Consider the following 23,044-nt stretch of genomic DNA (forward strand, 5'->3'; position numbering starts at 1 on the left):
TGACATTCATCACGTGATACGTGACAACCAGCTGAGGTGGATGATGTTCATGACATTCATCACGTGATACGTGACAACCAGCTGAGGTGGATGATGTTCATGACATTCATCACGTGATACGTGACAACCAGCTGAGGTGCATGATGTTCATGACATTCATCACGTGATACGTGACAACCAGCTGAGGTGGATGATGTTCATGACATTCATCACGTGATACGTGACAACCAGCTGAGGTGGATGATGTTCATGACATTCATCACGTGATACGTGACAACCAGCAGAGGTGGATGATGTTCATGACATTCATCACGTGATACGTGACAACCAGCTGAGGTGGATGATGTTCATGACATTCATCACGTGATACGTGACAACCAGCAGAGGTGGATGATGTTCATGACATTCATCACGTGATACGTGACAACCAGCTGAGGTGGATGATGTTCATGACATTCATCACGTGATACGTGACAACCAGCTGAGGTGGATGATGTTCATGACATTCATCACGTTATACGTGACAACCAGCTGAGGTGCATGATGTTCGTGACATTCATCACGTGATACGTGACAACCAGCTGAGGTGGATGATGTTCATGACGTTCATCACGTGATACGTGACAACCAGCTGAGGTGGATGATGTCCATGTCACATTACGAGAAGTAGTAGGAGCTTCATCCAGCCCGATGTGATGAGACGAGGAAAATAAGAGGGTGACTAATACTTCAACATCAACATCAAAACAATTTCAGCCGATTATTAGGTGGACTTTCTTTCAAGAATGAACTTTCCTCCGAATGACCCCAAACCGACTAATAATAAAGGACTTCTTATGGAGGTTCCTCTGTCTTGTGGTCTCATTTGTACCATGGGGCTGCCCTGAATGAACATTCTTTGGTCTATTGGTTTAATGGCTAATCATCTGGAAGCACGTGGACATTCATCTAATGTCCGTGGTCAGATGAAGTAGCTACGTGTGCTGGAGTTACTTACACTTGTGCTTTCCAATTACTACCCTTCAGACGCATATAATCATAGATCGATTGTTGACTTTGAAGAGGACTATGCACCTGAAAGAGAACACAAGGACATATAGACAGAATAGGAGCTGTATACATAGTACAGGGACAAGTAGAGAGAAGAGGAGCTGTATACAGAGTACAGGGACGCGTAGAGAGAAGAGGAGCTGTATACAGAGTACAGGGACAAGTAGAGAGAAGAGGAGCTGTATACAGAGTACAGGGACACGTAGCGAGAAGAGGAGCTGTATACAGAGTACAGAGACGCGTAGAGAGGAGAGGAGCTGTATACAGAGTACAGGGACAAGTAGCGAGAAGAGGAGCTGTATACAGAGTACAGGGACACGTAGAGAGAAGAGGAGCTGTATACAGAGTACAGGGACACGTAGATAGAAGAGGAGCTGTATACAGAGTACAGGGACAAGTAGAGAGAAGAGGAGCTGTATACAGAGTACAGGGACACGTAGAGAGAAGAGGAGCTGTATACAGAGTACAGGGACACGTAGATAGAAGAGGAGCTGTATACAGAGTACAGGGACACGTAGAGAGAAGAGGAGCTGTATACAGTACATGGACACGTAGATAGAACAGGAGCTGTATACAGAGTACAGGGACACGTAGAGAGGAGAGGAGCTGTATACAGAGTACAGGGACACGTAGCGAGAAGAGGAGCTGTATACAGAGTACAGGGACACGTAGATAGAACAGGAGCTGTATACAGAGTACAGGGACACGTAGCGAGAAGAGGAGCTGTATACAGAGTACAGGGACACGTAGAGAGAAGAGGAGCTGTATACAGAGTACAGGGACACGTAGATAGAAGAGGAGCTGTATACAGAGTACAGGGACAAGTAGAGAGAAGAGGAGCTGTATACAGAGTACAGGGACACGTAGAGAGAAGAGGAGCTGTATACAGAGTACAGGGACACGTAGATAGAAGAGGAGCTGTATACAGAGTACAGGGACACGTAGAGAGAAGAGGAGCTGTATACAGAGTACAGGGACACGTAGAGAGAAGAGGAGCTGTATACAGAGTACAGGGACAAGTAGAGAGAAGAGGAGCTGTATACAGAGTACAAGGACGCGTAGAGAGGAGCTGTATACAGAGTACAGGGACACGTAGAGAGGAGAGAAGCTGTATACAGAGTAAATGGAGACGTAGAGAGAAGAGGAGCTGTATACAGTACAGGGACAAGTAGAGAGAAGAGGAGCTGTATACAGAGTACAGGGACACGTAGAGAGGAGAGGAGCTGTATACAGAGTACAGGGACACGTAGAGAGAAGAGGAGCTGTATAAAGAGTACAGGGACAAGTAGAGAGAAGAGGAGCTGTATACAGAGTACAGGGACACGTAGAGAGGAGAGGAGCTGTATACAGAGTACAGGGACACGTAGAGAGAAGAGGAGCTGTATACAGAGTACAGGGACACGTAGATAGAAGAGGAGCTGTATACAGAGTACAGGGACAAGTAGAGAGAAGAGGAGCTGTATACAGAGTACAGGGACACGTAGAGAGAAGAGGAGCTGTATACAGAGTACAGGGACACGTAGATAGAAGAGGAGCTGTATACAGAGTACAGGGACACGTAGAGAGAAGAGGAGCTGTATACAGAGTACAGGGACACGTAGAGAGAAGAGGAGCTGTATACAGAGTACAGGGACAAGTAGAGAGAAGAGGAGCTGTATACAGAGTACAAGGACGCGTAGAGAGGAGCTGTATACAGAGTACAGGGACACGTAGAGAGGAGAGAAGCTGTATACAGAGTAAATGGAGACGTAGAGAGAAGAGGAGCTGTATACAGTACAGGGACACGTAGAGAGGAGAGGAGCTGTATACAGAGTACAGGGACACGTAGAGAGAAGAGGAGCTGTATAAAGAGTACAGGGACAAGTAGAGAGAAGAGGAGCTGTATACAGAGTACAGGGACACGTAGAGAGGAGAGGAGCTGTATACAGAGTACAGGGACACGTAGAGAGAAGAGGAGCTGTATACAGAGTACAGGGACACGTAGATAGAAGAGGAGCTGTATACAGAGTACAGGGACAAGTAGAGAGAAGAGGAGCTGTATACAGAGTACAGGGACGCGTAGAGAGGAGCTGTATACAGAGTACAGGGACACGTAGAGAGGAGAGAAGCTGTATACAGAGTAAATGGAGACGTAGAGAGAAGAGGAGCTGTATACAGAGTACAGGGACAAGTAGAGAGAAGAGGAGCTGTATACAGAGTACAGGGACACGTAGAGAGGAGAGGAGCTGTATACAGAGTACAGGGACAAGTAGAGAGAAGAGGAGCTGTATACAGAGTACAAGGACGCGTAGAGAGGAGCTGTATACAGAGTACAGGGACGCGTAGAGAGGAGAGGAGCTGTATACAGAGTACAGGGACACGTAGTGAGGAGAGGAGCTGTATACAGAGTACAGGGAGACGTAGAGAGGAGAGGAGCTGTATACAGAGTACAGGGACACGTGGAGAGGAGAGGAGCTGTATACAGAGTACAGGGACACGTAGAGAGAAGAGGAGCTGTATACAGAGTACAGGGACACGTAGAGAGAAGAGGAGCTGTATACAGAGTACTGGGACACGTAGAGAGGAGAGGAGCTGCATGCAGAGTACAGGGACACGTAGTGAGGAGAGGAGCTGTATACAGAGTACAGGGACGCGTAGAGAGGAGAGGAGCTGTATACAGAGTACAGGGACACGTATTGAGGGGAGGAGCTGTATACAGAGTACAGGGACGCGTAGAGAGGAGAGGAGCTGTATACAGAGTACGGTGACAGGTAGTGAGAAGAGGAGCTGTATACAGAGTACAGGGAGATGTAGAGAGGAGAGGAACTGTGTACAGGGACACGTAGAGAGGAGAGGAGCTGTATACAGAGTACAGGGACACGTAGAGAGAAGAGGAGCTGTATACAGAGTACAGGGACATGTAGAGAGAACAGCTGTATACATAGTACAGGGACAAGTAGAGAGAAGAGGAGCTGTATACAGAGTACAGGGACACGTAGACTGAATAGGAGCTGTATACAGAGTATAGGGACACATAGAGAGGAGCTGTATACAGAGTACAGGAACACGTAGAGAGAAGAGGAGATCTATACAGAGTACAGGGACACGTGGAGAGAAGTGAGCTGTATACAGAGTACAGGGACACATAGAGAGAAGAGGAGCTGTATACAGAGTACAGGGACACGTGGAGAGGAGAGGAGCTGTATACAGAGTACAGGGACACGTAGAGAGGAGAGGAGCTGTATACAGAGTACAGGGACACGTAGAGAGAAGAGGAGCTGTATACAGAGTACTGGGACACGTAGAGAGGAGAGGAACTGCATGCAGAGTACAGGGACACGTAGAGAGGAGAGGAGCTGTATACAGAGTACAGGGACACGTAGTGAGGAGAGGAGCTGTATACAGAGTACAGGGACACGTAGTGAGGAGAGGAGCTGTATACAGACTACAGGGAGACGTAGAGAGGAGAGGAGCTGTATACAGAGTACAGGGACGCGTAGAGAGGAGAGGAGCTGTATACAGAGTACAGGGACGCGTAGAGAGGAGAGGAGCTGTATACAGAGTACAGGGACACGTAGAGAGAAGAGGAGCTGTATACAGAGTACAGGGACACGTAGAGAGGAGAGGAGCTGTATACAGAGTACAGGGACAAGTAGAGAGAAGAGGAGCTGTATACAGAGTACAGGGACACGTAGAGAGGAGAGGAGCTGTATACAGAGTACAGGGACACGTAGAGAGAAGAGGAGCTGTATACAGAGTACAGGGAGACGTAGAGAGGAGAGGAGCTGTATACAGAGTACAGGGACACGTAGCGAGAATATGAGCTGTATACAGAGTACTGGGACACGTAAAGAGGAGAGTAGCTGTATACAGAGTACAGGGACATGTAGAGAGAAGAGCTGTATACAGAGTACAGGAACACGTAGAGAGAAGAGGAGATCTATACAGAGTACAGGGACACGTGGAGAGAAGTGAGCTGTATACAGAGTACAGGGACACGTAGAGAGAAGAGGAGCTGTATACAGAGTACAGGGACACGTAGACTGAATAGGAGCTGTATACAGAGTATAGGGACACATAGAGAGGAGCTGTATACAGAGTACAGGGACACGTGGAGAGAAGAGGAGCTGTATACAGAGTACAGGGACACGTGGAGAGAAGAGGAGCTGTATACAGAGTACAGGGACATGTAGAGAGAAGAGGAGCTGTATACAGTTTACAGGAACACGTAGAGAGAAGAGGAGCTGTATACAGAGTACAGGGACACGTAGCGAGAATAGGAGCTGTATACAGAGTACTGGGACACGTAAAGAGGAGATTAGCTGTATACAGAGTACAGGGACATGTAGAGAGAAGAGCTGTATACAGAGTACAGGAACACGTAGAGAGAAGAGGAGATCTATACAGAGTACAGGGACACGTGGAGAGAAGTGAGCTGTATACAGAGTACAGGGACACGTAGAGAGAAGAGGAGCTGTATACAGAGTACAGGGACACGTGGAGAGGAGAGGAGCTGTATACAGAGTACAGGGACACGTAGAGAGGAGAGGAGCTGTATACAGAGTACAGGGACACGTAGAGAGAAGAGGAGCTGTATACAGAGTACTGGGACACGTAGAGAGGAGAGGAGCTGCATGCAGAGTACAGGGACACGTAGAGAGGAGAGGAGCTGTATACAGAGTACAGGGACACGTAGTGAGGAGAGGAGCTGTATACAGACTACAGGGAGACGTAGAGAGGAGAGGAGCTGTATACAGAGTACAGGGACGCGTAGAGAGGAGAGGAGCTGTATACAGAGTACAGGGACGCGTAGAGAGGAGAGGAGCTGTATACAGAGTACAGGGACACGTAGAGAGAAGAGGAGCTGTATACAGAGTACAGGGACACGTAGAGAGAAGAGGAGCTGTATACAGAGTACAGGGACAAGTAGAGAGAAGAGGAGCTGTATACAGAGTACAGGGACACGTAGAGAGGAGAGGAGCTGTATACAGAGTACAGGGACACGTAGAGAGAAGAGGAGCTGTATACAGAGTACAGGGAGACGTAGAGAGGAGAGGAGCTGTATACAGAGTACAGGGACACGTAGCGAGAATAGGAGCTGTATACAGAGTACTGGGACACGTAAAGAGGAGAGTAGCTGTATACAGAGTACAGGGACATGTAGAGAGAAGAGCTGTATACAGAGTACAGGAACACGTAGAGAGAAGAGGAGATCTATACAGAGTACAGGGACACGTGGAGAGAAGTGAGCTGTATACAGAGTACAGGGACACGTAGAGAGAAGAGGAGCTGTATACAGAGTACAGGGACACGTGGAGAGGAGAGGAGCTGTATACAGAGTACAGGGACACGTGGAGAGGAGAGGAGCTGTATACAGAGTACAGGGACACGTAGAGAGGAGAGGAGCTGTATACAGAGTACAGGGACACGTAGAGAGAAGAGGAGCTGTATACAGAGTACTGGGACACGTAGAGAGGAGAGGAGCTGCATGCAGAGTACAGGGACACATAGAGAGGAGAGGAGCTGTATACAGAGTACAGGGACACGTAGTGAGGAGAGGAGCTGTATACAGACTACAGGGAGACGTAGAGAGGAGAGGAGCTGTATACAGAGTACAGGGACGCGTAGAGAGGAGAGGAGCTGTATACAGAGTACAGGGACGCGTAGAGAGGAGAGGAGCTGTATACAGAGTACAGGGACACGTAGAGAGAAGAGGAGCTGTATACAGAGTACAGGGACACGTAGAGAGGAGAGGAGCTGTATACAGAGTACAGGGACAAGTAGAGAGAAGAGGAGCTGTATACAGAGTACAGGGACACGTAGAGAGGAGAGGAGCTGTATACAGAGTACAGGGACACGTAGTGAGGAGAGGAGCTGTATACAGAGTACAGGGACACATAGTGAGGAGAGGAGCTGTGTACAGACTACAGGGAGACGTAGAGAGGAGAGGAGCTGTATACAGAGTACAGGGACGCGTAGAGAGGAGAGGAGCTGTATACAGAGTACAGGGACGCGTAGAGAGGAGAGGAGCTGTATACAGAGTACAGGGACATGTAGAGAGAAGAGGAGCTGTATACAGAGTACAGGGACACGTAGAGAGGAGAGGAGCTGTATACAGAGTACAGGGACAAGTAGAGAGAAGAGGAGCTGTATACAGAGTACAGGGACACGTAGAGAGGAGAGGAGCTGTATACAGAGTACAGGGACACGTAGAGAGAAGAGGAGCTGTATACAGAGTACAGGGAGACGTAGAGAGGAGAGGAGCTGTATACAGAGTACAGGGACACGTAGCGAGAATATGAGCTGTATACAGAGTACTGGGACACGTAAAGAGGAGAGTAGCTGTATACAGAGTACAGGGACATGTAGAGAGAAGAGCTGTATACAGAGTACAGGAACACGTAGAGAGAAGAGGAGATCTATACAGAGTACAGGGACACGTGGAGAGAAGTGAGCTGTATACAGAGTACAGGGACACGTAGAGAGAAGAGGAGCTGTATACAGAGTACAGGGACACGTAGACTGAATAGGAGCTGTATACAGAGTATAGGGACACATAGAGAGGAGCTGTATACAGAGTACAGGGACACGTGGAGAGAAGAGGAGCTGTATACAGAGTACAGGGACACGTGGAGAGAAGAGCTGTATACAGAGTACAGGGACATGTAGAGAGAAGAGGAGCTGTATACAGTTTACAGGAACACGTAGAGAGAAGAGGAGCTGTATACAGAGTACAGGGACACGTAGCGAGAATAGGAGCTGTATACAGAGTACTGGGACACGTAAAGAGGAGATTAGCTGTATACAGAGTACAGGGACATGTAGAGAGAAGAGCTGTATACAGAGTACAGGAACACGTAGAGAGAAGAGGAGATCTATACAGAGTACAGGGACACGTGGAGAGAAGTGAGCTGTATACAGAGTACAGGGACACGTAGAGAGAAGAGGAGCTGTATACAGAGTACAGGGACACGTGGAGAGGAGAGGAGCTGTATACAGAGTACAGGGACACGTAGAGAGGAGAGGAGCTGTATACAGAGTACAGGGACACGTAGAGAGAAGAGGAGCTGTATACAGAGTACTGGGACACGTAGAGAGGAGAGGAGCTGCATGCAGAGTACAGGGACACGTAGAGAGGAGAGGAGCTGTATAAAGAGTACAGGGACACGTAGTGAGGAGAGGAGCTGTATACAGACTACAGGGAGACGTAGAGAGGAGAGGAGCTGTATACAGAGTACAGGGACGCGTAGAGAGGAGAGGAGCTGTATACAGAGTACAGGGACGCGTAGAGAGGAGAGGAGCTGTATACAGAGTACAGGGACACGTAGAGAGAAGAGGAGCTGTATACAGAGTACAGGGACACGTAGAGAGGAGAGGAGCTGCATACAGAGTACAGGGACAAGTAGAGAGAAGAGGAGCTGTATACAGAGTACAGGGACACGTAGAGAGGAGAGGAGCTGTATACAGAGTACAGGGACACGTAGAGAGAAGAGGAGCTGTATACAGAGTACAGGGAGACGTAGAGAGGAGAGGAGCTGTATACAGAGTACAGGGACACGTAGCGAGAATAGGAGCTGTATACAGAGTACTGGGACACGTAAAGAGGAGAGTAGCTGTATACAGAGTACAGGGACATGTAGAGAGAAGAGCTGTATACAGAGTACAGGAACACGTAGAGAGAAGAGGAGATCTATACAGAGTACAGGGACACGTGGAGAGAAGTGAGCTGTATACAGAGTACAGGGACACGTAGAGAGAAGAGGAGCTGTATACAGAGTACAGGGACACGTGGAGAGGAGAGGAGCTGTATACAGAGTACAGGGACACGTGGAGAGGAGAGGAGCTGTATACAGAGTACAGGGACACGTAGAGAGGAGAGGAGCTGTATACAGAGTACAGGGACACGTAGAGAGAAGAGGAGCTGTATACAGAGTACTGGGACACGTAGAGAGGAGAGGAGCTGCATGCAGAGTACAGGGACACATAGAGAGGAGAGGAGCTGTATACAGAGTACAGGGACACGTAGTGAGGAGAGGAGCTGTATACAGACTACAGGGAGACGTAGAGAGGAGAGGAGCTGTATACAGAGTACAGGGACGCGTAGAGAGGAGAGGAGCTGTATACAGAGTACAGGGACGCGTAGAGAGGAGAGGAGCTGTATACAGAGTACAGGGACACGTAGAGAGAAGAGGAGCTGTATACAGAGTACAGGGACACGTAGAGAGGAGAGGAGCTGTATACAGAGTACAGGGACAAGTAGAGAGAAGAGGAGCTGTATACAGAGTACAGGGACACGTAGAGAGGAGAGGAGCTGTATACAGAGTACAGGGACACGTAGAGAGAAGAGGAGCTGTATACAGAGTACAGGGAGACGTAGAGAGGAGAGGAGCTGTATACAGAGTACAGGGACAAGTAGAGAGAAGAGGAGCTGTATACAGAGTACAGGGACACGTAGAGAGGAGCCTACGGATAATATATAGGGGCCATGTAGGGTAGACGGTGCAGTATACAGAGCCCCCTCCCCCTCTTACCTGCTTTATTACGTTCTCTATGAGGCTATTAAACAGTGGACTGGTTTTCGCTTGAAAATTTTCATCACCTAAAAAAAAAAAATCACAACATAAAATTTCAATCTTTGTCATTGTGTCATGGAAAGTTCTGCAACTAATATATTTTGTGTTTCGATTCATCACCATCTTCAAGATCTCTGCTTGCTGTCAGTGCATGGGAACATTCATTGTGCAAACCCGTCCTGAGTTATTTCTTCTCACAGCTGAGACTTGCAACAATGTATCAGTCTAGAAAATCCTCTGGGAACTAAACCCAGCAGCACAAGCAACAAACGGTAACGAAATTAAAAGTCGATTTTTCGGGGACGACTCCTCTTTCATAATTACCTAGAAGTGGGGTGTCCAGGCTCAAATAGGCAGCGGCTTTGAGGTGCAGCATGCTTAGGTACCCCTGAAATATAAAGCCATTGTCCTTCGTTACACGTCACTTCTGGGGGGGGGGGGGGTTTGTCCATTATAGAAATATAATACCTCCAACCACTCCGTGGCGCCAATGCTGCCAAAGTCTCCACCGTCCCAGCTGACAAACAAGATACTGCGGCGGGGCTGGAAGCCTGAAACACACACAAACCACTGGATATTCCAGTCTACGGCTCTACTACACAGTCAGCTCTGCTATACACGCCTTACACACAGCCCTCACTCACCATTGTGTACCATCATGGTCAGAGTACGGGCCAGCTCTAGTACGAGGGTAGTGCCCACACCAGACTTGGCAGCACCCGGGCCCCAGGAATCTCGTTGGGCTCCTACCACGATGTAGTGTTCTGGGGACACAGACAATGTATATGGATTAGTGCGCACAGTGGCGTAAAGCAGGGGTATGAGGTATAATGTGCTCACCAGGCTCGTAACGTCCAGTGATGCTGCCAAACACATTGTGCAACTCCACGCCGCAAGCTACATTGGTCACCCCAAGATGAATCTTGTGATCGGCCCTGGTCAGCGCGGGGCCCATACCATGCGAGGGGAAGTCCGCAGCCCTCCATTTTTCAAAGACGGTGGAATTTCCCAGTTTGCTGCAAAGAATGACACAAATCTATTTTAAATCTGCATCAAAAACTTATAAAAATCCTCGAATTTTGTGTTAAATTATGGCACATACTCCAGTCACATCCAGAGCTGCGTTTAAAAAAAAAAAATTCTGTGATGTCATGCATTAGTGTGAATTCAATTCCATTCTACTGCATGAGGTTGTTTTGGTGTTATGTGTATGGATTTCTGCAACAAATCCTTATACTCCAGTCACATCCAGAGCTGTATTCACATCCACAGCTGGTTTCCTATTACAGAGAGCTAAGTTGACAGCTAAACAAAGTAGAAGAGAGTCAACACGTCGCACGATGAACGCCGTAAAAACGAAACCCAAACCACTATGGCCTATTTCCTGTTTTTTGCCCATTTCACCCCACAAATAATTTGTTGCCGTTTTCTAGTACGTCAAACGGTAAATTAAATGGTGCCATGAAAAACTACAACTCCTCCTGCAAAAAAAAAAAAAACGGCGGAAAAATGAAGAAATGAAAATTGTCCGGGTTGAGATTTGATGTGAAGAGCAGAATTGTGAATGCAGCTCTGGATGTGACCTCAGGATCAGTCCAGCCAGTGAGACGTGTTGTAAGCCGCGCCGGTTCTCCACCGTCACCTGAGTAATGTCCTCGCCGAGGATAAGCTGATCGGCTGCGCCAGGATTTTGGGAAGTCCTGAGGATTTGAAAGGTGGAAATTGGGTGTGATTGAAAGACGGGAAACCGGGAGTGTTGGGGTCTCCAGTGCCAAAGTGAACCTGGAAAGAGAGACGGGTGAGGGTCCCAAATGTCCAGAGGCATATCCCCCCCCCCCCCCCCACAACAGAAGAGGACATGCTCTGCAGGGTCCATTAAGGGGAGATACAGGAGAGATACTCTGCAGGGTCCATCAGGAGAGTGTACAGTGGAGCGATGCTCTGCAGGGTCAGTACTCACATGTCCGTATACAGGGGTCTCTTCAGAGTCTGGGAATATCAGCACCCCCACAGCTCCGGCCTCCTCAGCATTGTGGACCTGCAGGAGAGGATTGCTGTACAGTGATGGACATTACACGTGGCCCCGGACCCCCATATGTGGCACCCACCTTCTCTGCGAAGCTGATGAGCCCCGTGCGCACGATGACCAGGGAGCCCCCCACCTTTATGTTCCAGCTCTGCAGCTCCTTGTAATCTTCCGGTCGCCCATAATTCACGTACATCAGTCCCCCCTGTATATAGAGAGGTGGATGAACTGATCCAGTGCTGGACTTATGGGGTCACCAATAGACCAGAACATGGTCTGTTACAGCCATGGTACCCCCATAACAGTGACTGCCATGGTACTTCATAACAGTGACAGCTACAGTACCCCCATAACAGTGACAGCCACGGTACTTCATAACAGTGACAGCCACAGTACCCCCATAACAGTGACAGCCACAGTACCGCCATAAAAGTGACAGCCACAGTACCCCCATAACAGTGATAGCCACACTACACCCATAACAGTGACATCCGAAGTTCACCCATAACAGTGACATCCGAAGTTCACCCATAACAGTGACAGCCACGGTACACCCAGAACAGTGACTGCCACGGTACCCCCATAACAGTGACATCCGAAGTTCACCCATTACAGGGACATCCACAGTACACCCATAACAGTGACAGCCACAGTACCCCCATAACAGTAAAAGCCATAGTACCCCATAATAGTGACATCCACAGTACCCCTAAAATAGTGACATCCACAGTACCCCCATAACAGTGATAGCCACAGCACCCCCATAATGGTGACAGCCACGGTACCCCCATAACAGTGATAGCCACAGCACCCTCATAACAGTAACAGCCATAGTACCCTATAAAAGTGACATCCACAGTACCCCTAAAATAGTGACATCCACAGTACCCCATAACAGTGATAGCCACAGCACCCTCATAACGGGGACAGCCACGGTACCCCCATAACAGTGACAGCCACGGTAGCCTCATAACAGTGACAGCCACAGTACGCCCATAACAGTGATAGCCACGGTACCCCTGTAACAGCCACAGTACCCATAATAGTGACATCCATAGTACCCCCATAATTGTGACATCCACAGTACCACCCATAACAGTGACAGCCACAGTACGCCATAATAGTGACATCCATAGTACTCCCATACCAGTGGCATCAACAGTATCTCCGTGGCAGCCACAGCACCCCCATAACAGTGATAGCCACGGTACCCCTGTAACAGCCACAGTACCCCATAATAGTGACATCCATATAACTGACATCCACAGTATCCCCATAACAGTGACAGACACAGTGCCCCCATAACAGTGACAGCCATCAGGGATAACAGCAGGAATACAATTATTTTTCTGTGATATCAGACATATTAGAAGTTTACAGGGTGAGAATGATGGGGGATGGGAAGTAAGAGAGCGGGGTACATATAGAGCCCGCTGATTACCTGCACCTCCCCCGTGGCGCTGTATGGACAGTATACATCAGGGTCACCTATTGGAATCTGCTCTACAGTCACATTGCTGCCATCAATAATCTTCAGGGTGTTGGGGCGAGACCTGTAGGGGGACACATATTTCATAAGAACAGATACAGAGGGCGGGTGAGGGGTAAGGTCCAATCACTGCGGAACCTTCTTACTTGTGGGGGAACTGCAGCTCTGCAAAGTGACTCGCCACCCACGTGTGATCCATGTTATAACTCTGAAATGTCTGCAGGATGTAGTCAGCCAGCTCCTCGTTCTCTGGTGACCCCGCCGGGTGTGCGGTACGTGAAACCTTCCTGTAAAGTACAAACGACATGACATTATACACCCTGCAGGAGGGAGGGGCAGGATCATAGCTCTCTTCTGTATGTATCACCCTGCAGGGGGAGGGGCAGGATCATAGCTCTCTTCTGTATATATCACCCTGCAGGAGGAGGGGCAGAATCATAGCTCTCTTCTGTATATATCACCCTGCAGGGGGAGGGGCAGGATCATAGCTCTCTTCTGTATATATCACCCTGCAGGAGGAATGGCAGGATCATAGCTCTCTTCTGTATATATTATCACCCTGCAGGAGGAGGAGCAGGATCATAGCTCTCTTCTATATATATATATCACCCTGCAGGAGGAGGGGCAGGATCATAGCTCTCTTCTGTATATATCACCCTGCAGGAGGAGGGGCAGGATCATAGCTCTCTTCTGTATATATCACCCTGCAGGAGGAGGGGCAGGATCATAGCTCTCTTCTATATATATATATCACCCTGCAGGAGGAGGGGCAGGATCATAGCTCTCTTCTGTATATATCACCCTGCAGGAGGAGGGGCAGGATCATAGCTCTCTTCTGTATATATCACCCTGCAGGAGGAGGGGCAGGATCAGAGCTCTCTTCTGTATATATCACCCTGCAGGAGGAGGGGCAGGATCAGAGCTCTCTTCTGTATATATCACCCTGCAGGAGGAGGGGCAGGATCATAGCTCTCTTCTGTATGTATCACCCGGCAGGAGGAGGGGCAGGATCATAGCTCTCATCTGTATATATCACCCTGCAGGAGGAGGGGCAGGATCATAGCTCTCTTCTGTATATATCACCCTGCAGGAGGAGGGGCAGGATCATAGCTCTCTTCTGTATATATCACCCTGCAGGAGGAGGGGCAGGATCATAGCTCTCTTCTGTATATATCACCCTGCAGGAGGAGGGGCAGGATCATAGCTCTCTTCTATATATATATATCACCCTGCAGGAGGAGGGGCAGGATCATAGCTCTCTTCTGTATATATCACCCTGCAGGAGGAGGGGCAGGATCATAGCTCTCTTCTGTATATATCACCCTGCAGGAGGAGGGGCAGGATCATAGCTCTCTTCTGTATATATCACCCTGCAGGAGGAGGGGCAGGATCATAGCTCTCTTCTGTATATATCACCCTGCAGGAGGAGGGGCAGGATCATAGCTCTCTTCTGTATATATCACCCTGCAGGAGGAATGGCAGGATCATAGCTCTCTTCTGTATATATCACCCTGCAGGAGGAGCAGCAGGATCATAGCTCTCTTCTATATATATATATCACCCTGCAGGAGGAGGGGCAGGATCATAGCTCTCTTCTGTATATATCACCCTGCAGGAGGAGAGGCAGGATCATAGCTCTCTTCTGTATATATCACCCTGCATGGTGAGGGGCAGGATCATAGCTCTCTCCTGTATATATCACCCTGCAGGAGGAGGGGCAGGATCATAGCTCTCTTCTGTATATATCACCCTGCAGTAGGAGGGGCAGGATCATAGCTCTCTTCTATATATATCACCCTGCAGGAGGAGGGGCAGGATCATAGCTCTCTTCTGTATATATCACCCTGCAGGAGGAGGGGCAGGATCATAGCTCTCTTCTGTATATATCACCCTGCAGGAGGAGGGGCAGGATCATAGCTCTCTTCTGTATATATCACCCTGCAGGAGGAGGGGCAGGATCATAGCTCTCTTCTGAATATATCACCCTGCAGGAGGAGGGGCAGGATCATAGCTCTCTTCTGTATATATCACCCTGCAGGAGGAGGGGCAGGATCATAGCTCTCTTCTGTATATATCACCCTGCAGGAGGAGGGGCAGGATCATAGCTCTCTTCTGTATATATCACCCTGCAGGAGGAGGGGCAGGATCATAGCTCTCTTCTGTATATATCACCCTGCAGGAGGAGGGGCAGGATCATAGCTCTCTTCTGTATATATCACCCTGCAGGAGGAGGGGCAGGATCATAGCTCTCTTCTGTATATATCACCCTGCAGGAGGTGGAGCAGGATCATAGCTCTCTTCTATATATATATATATATATATATATATATATATCACCCTGCAGGAGGAGGGGCAGGATCATAGCTCTCTTCTGTATATATCACCCTGCAGGAGGAGAGGCAGGATCATAGCTCTCTTCTGTATATATCACCCTGCATGGTGAGGGGCAGGATCATAGCTCTCTCCTGTATATATCACCCTGCAGGAGGATGGGCAGGATCATAGCTCTCTTCTGTATATATCACCCTGCAGTAGGAGGGGCAGGATCATAGCTCTCTTCTATATATATCACCCTGCAGGAGGAGGGGCAGGATCATAGCTCTCTTCTGTATATATCACCCTGCAGGAGGAGGGGCAGGATCATAGCTCTCTTCTGTATATATCACCCTGCAGGAGGAGGGGCAGGATCATAGCTCTCTTCTGTATATATCACCCTGCAGGAGGAGGGGCAGGATCATAGCTCTCTTCTGTATATATCACCCTGCAGGAGGAGGGGCAGGATCATAGCTCTCTTCAGTATATATCACCCTGCAGGATCATAGCTCTCTCCTATATGTATCACCCTGCAGGGGGAGGGGCAGGATCATAGCTCTCTTCTGTATATATCACCCTGCAGGAGGAGGGGCAGGATCATAGCTCTCTTCTGTATATATCACCCTGCAGGAGGAGGGGCAGGATCATAGCTCTCTTCTGTATATATCACCCTGCAGGAGGAGGAGCAGTATCATAGCTCTCTTCTGTATATATCACCTTGCAGGAGGAGGGGCAGGAACATAGCTCTCTTCTGTATATATCACCAAGCAGGGGGAGGGGCAGGATCATAGCTCTCTTCTGTATATATCACCCTACAGGAGGCGGGGCAGGATCATAGCTCTCTTCTGTATGTATCACCCTGCAGGAGGAGGGGCAGAATCATAGCTCTCTTCTGTATATATCACCCTACAGGAGGAGGGGCAGGATTATAGCTCTCTTCTGTATATATCACCCTGCAGGAGGAGGAGCAGGATCATAGCTCTCTTCTATATGTATCACCCTGCAGGAGGAGGGGCAGGAACATAGCTCTCTTCTGTATATATCACCCTGCAGGAGGAGGTGGAGCAGGATCATAGCTCTCTTCTGTATATATCACCTTGCAGGAGGAGGGGCAGGAACATAGCTCTCTTCTGTATATATCACCCTGCAGGGGGAGGAGCAGGATCATAGCTCTCTTCTGTATATATCACCCTGTAGGAGGAGGGGCAGGATCATAGCTCTCTTCTGTATATATCACCCTGCAGGGGGAGGGGCAGGATCATAGCTCTCTTCTGTATATATCACCCTGCAGGAGGAAGGGCAGGATCATAGCTCTCTTCTGTATGTATCACCCTGCAGGAGGAGGGGCAGGATCATAGCTCTCTTCTGTATATATCACACTGCAGGAGGAGGGGCAGGATCATAGCTCTCTTCTGTATATATCACCCTGCAGGAGGAGGGGCAGGATCATAGCTCCCTTCTGTATATATCACCCTGCAGGATCATAGCTCTCTCCTATATGTATCACCCTGCAGGTGGAGGGGCAGGAACATAGCTCTCTTCTGTATATATCACACTGCAGGAGGAGGAGCAGGATCATAGCTCTCTTCTGTATATATCACCTTGCAGGAGGAGGGGCAGGAACATAGCTCTCTTCTGTATATATCACCCTGCAGGGGGAGGGGCAGGATCATAGCTCTCTACTGTATATATCACCCTGCAGGAGGAGGGGCAGGATCATGTCTCTCTTCTGTATGTATCACCCTGCAGGAGGAGGGGCAGGATCATAGCTCTCTTCTGTATATATCACCTTACAGGAGGAGGGGCAGGATCATAGCTTTCTTCTGTATATATCACCCTGCAGGAGGAGGAGCAGGATCATAGCTCTCTTCTACATGTATCACCCTGCAGGAGGAGGGGCAGGAACATAGCTCTCTTCTGTATATATCACCCTGCAGGAGGAGGAGCAGGATCATAGCTCTCTTCTGTATATATCACCCTGCAGGAGGAGGGGCAGGATCATAGCTCCCATCTGTATATATCACCCTGCAGGATCATAGCTCTCTCCTATATGTATCACCCTGCAGGTGGAGGGGCAGGAACATAGCTCTCTTCTGTATATATCACCCTGCAGGAGGAGGGGCAGGATCATAGCTCTCCTCTGTATATATCACCCTGCAGGAGGAGGGGCAGGATCATAGCTCTCTTCTGTATATATCACCCTGCAGGAGGAGGGGCAGGATCATAGCTCTCTTCTATATATATATATCACCCTGCAGGAGGAGGGGCAGGATCATAGCTCTCTTCTGTATATATCACCCTGCAGGAGGAGGGGCAGGATCATAGCTCTCTTCTGTATATATCACCCTGCAGGAGGAGGGGCAGGATCAGAGCTCTCTTCTGTATATATCACCCTGCAGGAGGAGGGGCAGGATCAGAGCTCTCTTCTGTATATATCACCCTGCAGGAGGAGGGGCAGGATCATAGCTCTCTTCTGTATGTATCACCCGGCAGGAGGAGGGGCAGGATCATAGCTCTCATCTGTATATATCACCCTGCAGGAGGAGGGGCAGGATCAGAGCTCTCTTCTGTATATATCACCCTGCAGGAGGAGGGGCAGGATCATAGCTCTCTTCTGTATATATCACCCTGCAGGAGGAGGGGCAGGATCATAGCTCTCTTCTGTATATATCACCCTGCAGGAGGAGGGGCAGGATCATAGCTCTCTTCTATATATATATATCACCCTGCAGGAGGAGGGGCAGGATCATAGCTCTCTTCTGTATATATCACCCTGCAGGAGGAGGGGCAGGATCATAGCTCTCTTCTGTATATATCACCCTGCAGGAGGAGGGGCAGGATCATAGCTCTCTTCTGTATATATCACCCTGCAGGAGGAGGGGCAGGATCATAGCTCTCTTCTGTATATATCACCCTGCAGGAGGAGGGGCAGGATCATAGCTCTCTTCTGTATATATCACCCTGCAGGAGGAATGGCAGGATCATAGCTCTCTTCTGTATATATCACCCTGCAGGAGGAGGAGCAGGATCATAGCTCTCTTCTATATATATATATCACCCTGCAGGAGGAGGGGCAGGATCATAGCTCTCTTCTGTATATATCACCCTGCAGGAGGAGAGGCAGGATCATAGCTCTCTTCTGTATATATCACCCTGCATGGTGAGGGGCAGGATCATAGCTCTCTCCTGTATATATCACCCTGCAGGAGGAGGGGCAGGATCATAGCTCTCTTCTGTATATATCACCCTGCAGTAGGAGGGGCAGGATCATAGCTCTCTTCTATATATATCACCCTGCAGGAGGAGGGGCAGGATCATAGCTCTCTTCTGTATATATCACCCTGCAGGAGGAGGGGCAGGATCATAGCTCTCTTCTGTATATATCACCCTGCAGGAGGAGGGGCAGGATCATAGCTCTCTTCTGTATATATCACCCTGCAGGAGGAGGGGCAGGATCATAGCTCTCTTCTGAATATATCACCCTGCAGGAGGAGGGGCAGGATCATAGCTCTCTTCTGTATATATCACCCTGCAGGAGGAGGGGCAGGATCATAGCTCTCTTCTGTATATATCACCCTGCAGGAGGAGGGGCAGGATCATAGCTCTCTTCTGTATATATCACCCTGCAGGAGGAGGGGCAGGATCATAGCTCTCTTCTGTATATATCACCCTGCAGGAGGAGGGGCAGGATCATAGCTCTCTTCTGTATATATCACCCTGCAGGAGGAGGGGCAGGATCATAGCTCTCTTCTGTATATATCACCCTGCAGGAGGAGGAGCAGGATCATAGCTCTCTTCTATATATATATATATATATATCACCCTGCAGGAGGAGGGGCAGGATCATAGCTCTCTTCTGTATATATCACCCTGCAGGAGGAGAGGCAGGATCATAGCTCTCTTCTGTATATATCACCCTGCATGGTGAGGGGCAGGATCATAGCTCTCTCCTGTATATATCACCCTGCAGGAGGAGGGGCAGGATCATAGCTCTCTTCTGTATATATCACCCTGCAGTAGGAGGGGCAGGATCATAGCTCTCTTCTATATATATCACCCTGCAGGAGGAGGGGCAGGATCATAGCTCTCTTCTGTATATATCACCCTGCAGGAGGAGGGGCAGGATCATAGCTCTCTTCTGTATATATCACCCTGCAGGAGGAGGGGCAGGATCATAGCTCTCTTCTGTATATATCACCCTGCAGGAGGAGGGGCAGGATCATAGCTCTCTTCTGTATATATCACCCTGCAGGAGGAGGGGCAGGATCATAGCTCTCTTCAGTATATATCACCCTGCAGGATCATAGCTCTCTCCTATATGTATCACCCTGCAGGGGGAGGGGCAGGATCATAGCTCTCTTCTGTATATATCACCCTGCAGGAGGAGGGGCAGGATCATAGCTCTCTTCTGTATATATCACCCTGCAGGAGGAGGGGCAGGATCATAGCTCTCTTCTGTATATATCACCCTGCAGGAGGAGGAGCAGTATCATAGCTCTCTTCTGTATATATCACCTTGCAGGAGGAGGGGCAGGAACATAGCTCTCTTCTGTATATATCACCCTGCAGGGGGAGGGGCAGGATCATAGCTCTCTTCTGTATATATCACCCTACAGGAGGAACGGCAGGATCATAGCTCTCTTCTGTATGTATCACCCTGCAGGAGGAGGGGCAGAATCATAGCTCTCTTCTGTATATATCACCCTGCAGGAGGAGGAGCAGGATCATAGCTCTCTTCTATATGTATCACCCTGCAGGAGGAGGGGCAGGAACATAGCTCTCTTCTGTATATATCACCCTGCAGGAGGAGGTGGAGCAGGATCATAGCTCTCTTCTGTATATATCACCTTGCAGGAGGAGGGGCAGGAACATAGCTCTCTTCTGTATATATCACCCTGCAGGGGGAGGAGCAGGATCATAGCTCTCTTCTGTATATATCACCCTGTAGGAGGAGGGGCAGGATCATAGCTCTCTTCTGTATATATCACCCTGCAGGGGGAGGGGCAGGATCATAGCTCTCTTCTGTATATATCACCCTGCAGGAGGAAGGGCAGGATCATAGCTCTCTTCTGTATGTATCACCCTGCAGGAGGAGGGGCAGGATCATAGCTCTCTTCTGTATATATCACACTGCAGGAGGAGGGGCAGGATCATAGCTCTCTTCTGTATATATCACCCTGCAGGAGGAGGGGCAGGATCATAGCTCCCTTCTGTATATATCACCCTGCAGGATCATAGCTCTCTCCTATATGTATCACCCTGCAGGTGGAGGGGCAGGAACATAGCTCTCTTCTGTATATATCACACTGCAGGAGGAGGAGCAGGATCATAGCTCTCTTCTGTATATATCACCTTGCAGGAGGAGGGGCAGGAACATAGCTCTCTTCTGTATATATCACCCTGCAGGGGGAGGGGCAGGATCATAGCTCTCTACTGTATATATCACCCTGCAGGAGGAGGGGCAGGATCATGTCTCTCTTTTGTATGTATCACCCTGCAGGAGGAGGGGCAGGATCATAGCTCTCTTCTGTATATATCACCTTACAGGAGGAGGGGCAGGATCATAGCTTTCTTCTGTATATATCACCCTGCAGGAGGAGGAGCAGGATCATAGCTCTCTTCTACATGTATCACCCTGCAGGAGGAGGGGCAGGAACATAGCTCTCTTCTGTATATATCACCCTGCAGGAGGAGGAGCAGGATCATAGCTCTCTTCTGTATATATCACCCTGCAGGAGGAGGGGCAGGATCATAGCTCCCATCTGTATATATCACCCTGCAGGATCATAGCTCTCTCCTATATGTATCACCCTGCAGGTGGAGGGGCAGGAACATAGCTCTCTTCTGTATATATCACCCTGCAGGAGGAGGAGCAGGATCATAGCTCTCTTCTGTATATATCACCTTGCAGGAGGAGGGGCAGGAACATAGCTCTCTTCTGTATATATCACCCTGCAGGGGGAGGGGCAGGATCATAGCTCTCTACTGTATATATCACCCTGCAGGAGGAGGGGCAGGATCATAGCTCTCTTCTGTATATATCACCTTACAGGAGGAGGGGCAGGATCATATCTTTCTTCTGTATATATCACCCTGCAGGAGGAGGAGCAGGATCATAGCTCTCTTCTACATGTATCACCCTGCAGGAGGAGGGGCAGGAACATAGCTCTCTTCTGTATATATCACCCTGCAGGAGGAGGAGCAGGATCATAGCTCTCTTCTGTATATATCACCTTGCAGGAGGAGGGACAGGAACATAGCTCTCTTCTGTATATATCACCCTGCAGGGGGAGGGGCAGGATCATAGCTCTCTTCTGTATATATCACCCTGCAGAGGGAGGGGCAGGATCATAGCTCTCTTCTGTATATATCACCCTGCAGGAGGAGGGGCAGGATCATAGTTCTCTTCTGTATATATCACCCTGCAGGGGGAGGGGTAGGATCATAGCTCTCTTCTGTATATATCACCCTGCAGGAGGAGGGGCAGGATCATAGCTCCCTTCTGTATTTATCACCCTGCAGGAGGAGGGGCAGGATCATAGCTCTCTTCTGTATATATCACCCTGCAGGAGGAGGGGCAGGATCATAGCTCTCTTTTATATATATATCACCCTGCAGGAGGAGGGGCAGGATCATAGCTCTCTTCTATATATATATCACCCTGCAGGAGGAGGGGCTGGATCATAGCTGTCTTCTGTATATATCACCCTGCAGGGGGAGGGGCAGTATCATAGCTCTCTTCTATATATATATCACCCTGCAGGAGGAGGGGCAGGATCATAGCTGTCTTCTGTATATATCACCCTGCAGGAGGAGGGGCAGGATCATAGCTCTCTTCTGTATATATCACCCTGCAGGAGGAGGGGCAGGATCATAGCTCTCTTCTGTATGTATCACCCTGCAGGAGGAGGGGCAGGATCATAGCTTTCTTCTGTATATATCACCCTACAGGAGGAGGGGCAGGATCATAGCTTTCTTCTGTATATATCACCCTGCAGGAGGAGGAGCAGGATCATAGCTCTCTTCTACATGTATCACCCTGCAGGAGGAGGGGCAGGAACATAGCTCTCTTCTGTATATATCACCCTGCAGGAGGAGGAGCAGGATCATAGCTCTCTTCTGTATATATCACCTTGCAGGAGGAGGGGCAGGAACATAGCTCTCTTCTGTATATATCACCCTACAGGAGGAGGGGCAGGATCATAGCTTTCTTCTGTATATATCACCCTGCAGTAAGAGGAGCAGGATCATAGCTCTCTTCTACATGTATCACCCTGCAGGAGGAGGGGCAGGATCATAGCTTTCTTCTGTATATATCACCCTACAGGAGGAGGGGCAGGATCATAGCTTTCTTCTGTATATATCACCCTGCAGGAGGAGGAGCAGGATCATAGCTCTCTTCTACATGTATCACCCTGCAGGAGGAGGGGCAGGAACATAGCTCTCTTCTGTATATATCACCCTGCAGGGGGAGTGGCAGGATCATAGCTCTCTTCTGTATATATCACCCTGCAGGAGGAGGGGCAGGATCATAGCTCTCTTCTGTATGTATCACCCTGCAGGAGGAGGGGCAGGATCATAGCTCTCTTCTATATATATATCACCCTGCAGGAG

The 23,044-nt window shown here is 49.1% G+C and overlaps 1 protein-coding gene across 1 annotated transcript in view; it reads right to left on the reverse strand.

Annotated features, from left to right (window-relative positions):
* The window catches only part of TFR2 (transferrin receptor 2), a 37,246-nt gene that overhangs the window by 10,331 nt on the left and 3,871 nt on the right, over positions 1–23,044 (reverse strand). The window contains exons 3-13 of the mRNA XM_075849252.1: positions 13,264–13,404; positions 13,070–13,181; positions 11,711–11,833; positions 11,563–11,640; positions 11,245–11,384; positions 10,443–10,618; positions 10,247–10,366; positions 10,071–10,153; positions 9,927–9,990; positions 9,561–9,628; positions 998–1,074 (exon numbers count right to left, since the gene is read on the reverse strand). Coding sequence (XP_075705367.1) covers positions 998–1,074; positions 9,561–9,628; positions 9,927–9,990; positions 10,071–10,153; positions 10,247–10,366; positions 10,443–10,618; positions 11,245–11,384; positions 11,563–11,640; positions 11,711–11,833; positions 13,070–13,181; positions 13,264–13,404 — 1,182 coding nt within the window. The remainder of the gene's footprint in view (positions 1–997; positions 1,075–9,560; positions 9,629–9,926; positions 9,991–10,070; positions 10,154–10,246; positions 10,367–10,442; positions 10,619–11,244; positions 11,385–11,562; positions 11,641–11,710; positions 11,834–13,069; positions 13,182–13,263; positions 13,405–23,044) is intronic.

The sequence above is a fragment of the Rhinoderma darwinii genome, unplaced genomic scaffold (assembly GCF_050947455.1).
Source record: "Rhinoderma darwinii isolate aRhiDar2 unplaced genomic scaffold, aRhiDar2.hap1 Scaffold_721, whole genome shotgun sequence".
Taxonomy (NCBI): Eukaryota; Metazoa; Chordata; class Amphibia; order Anura; family Rhinodermatidae; genus Rhinoderma; species Rhinoderma darwinii.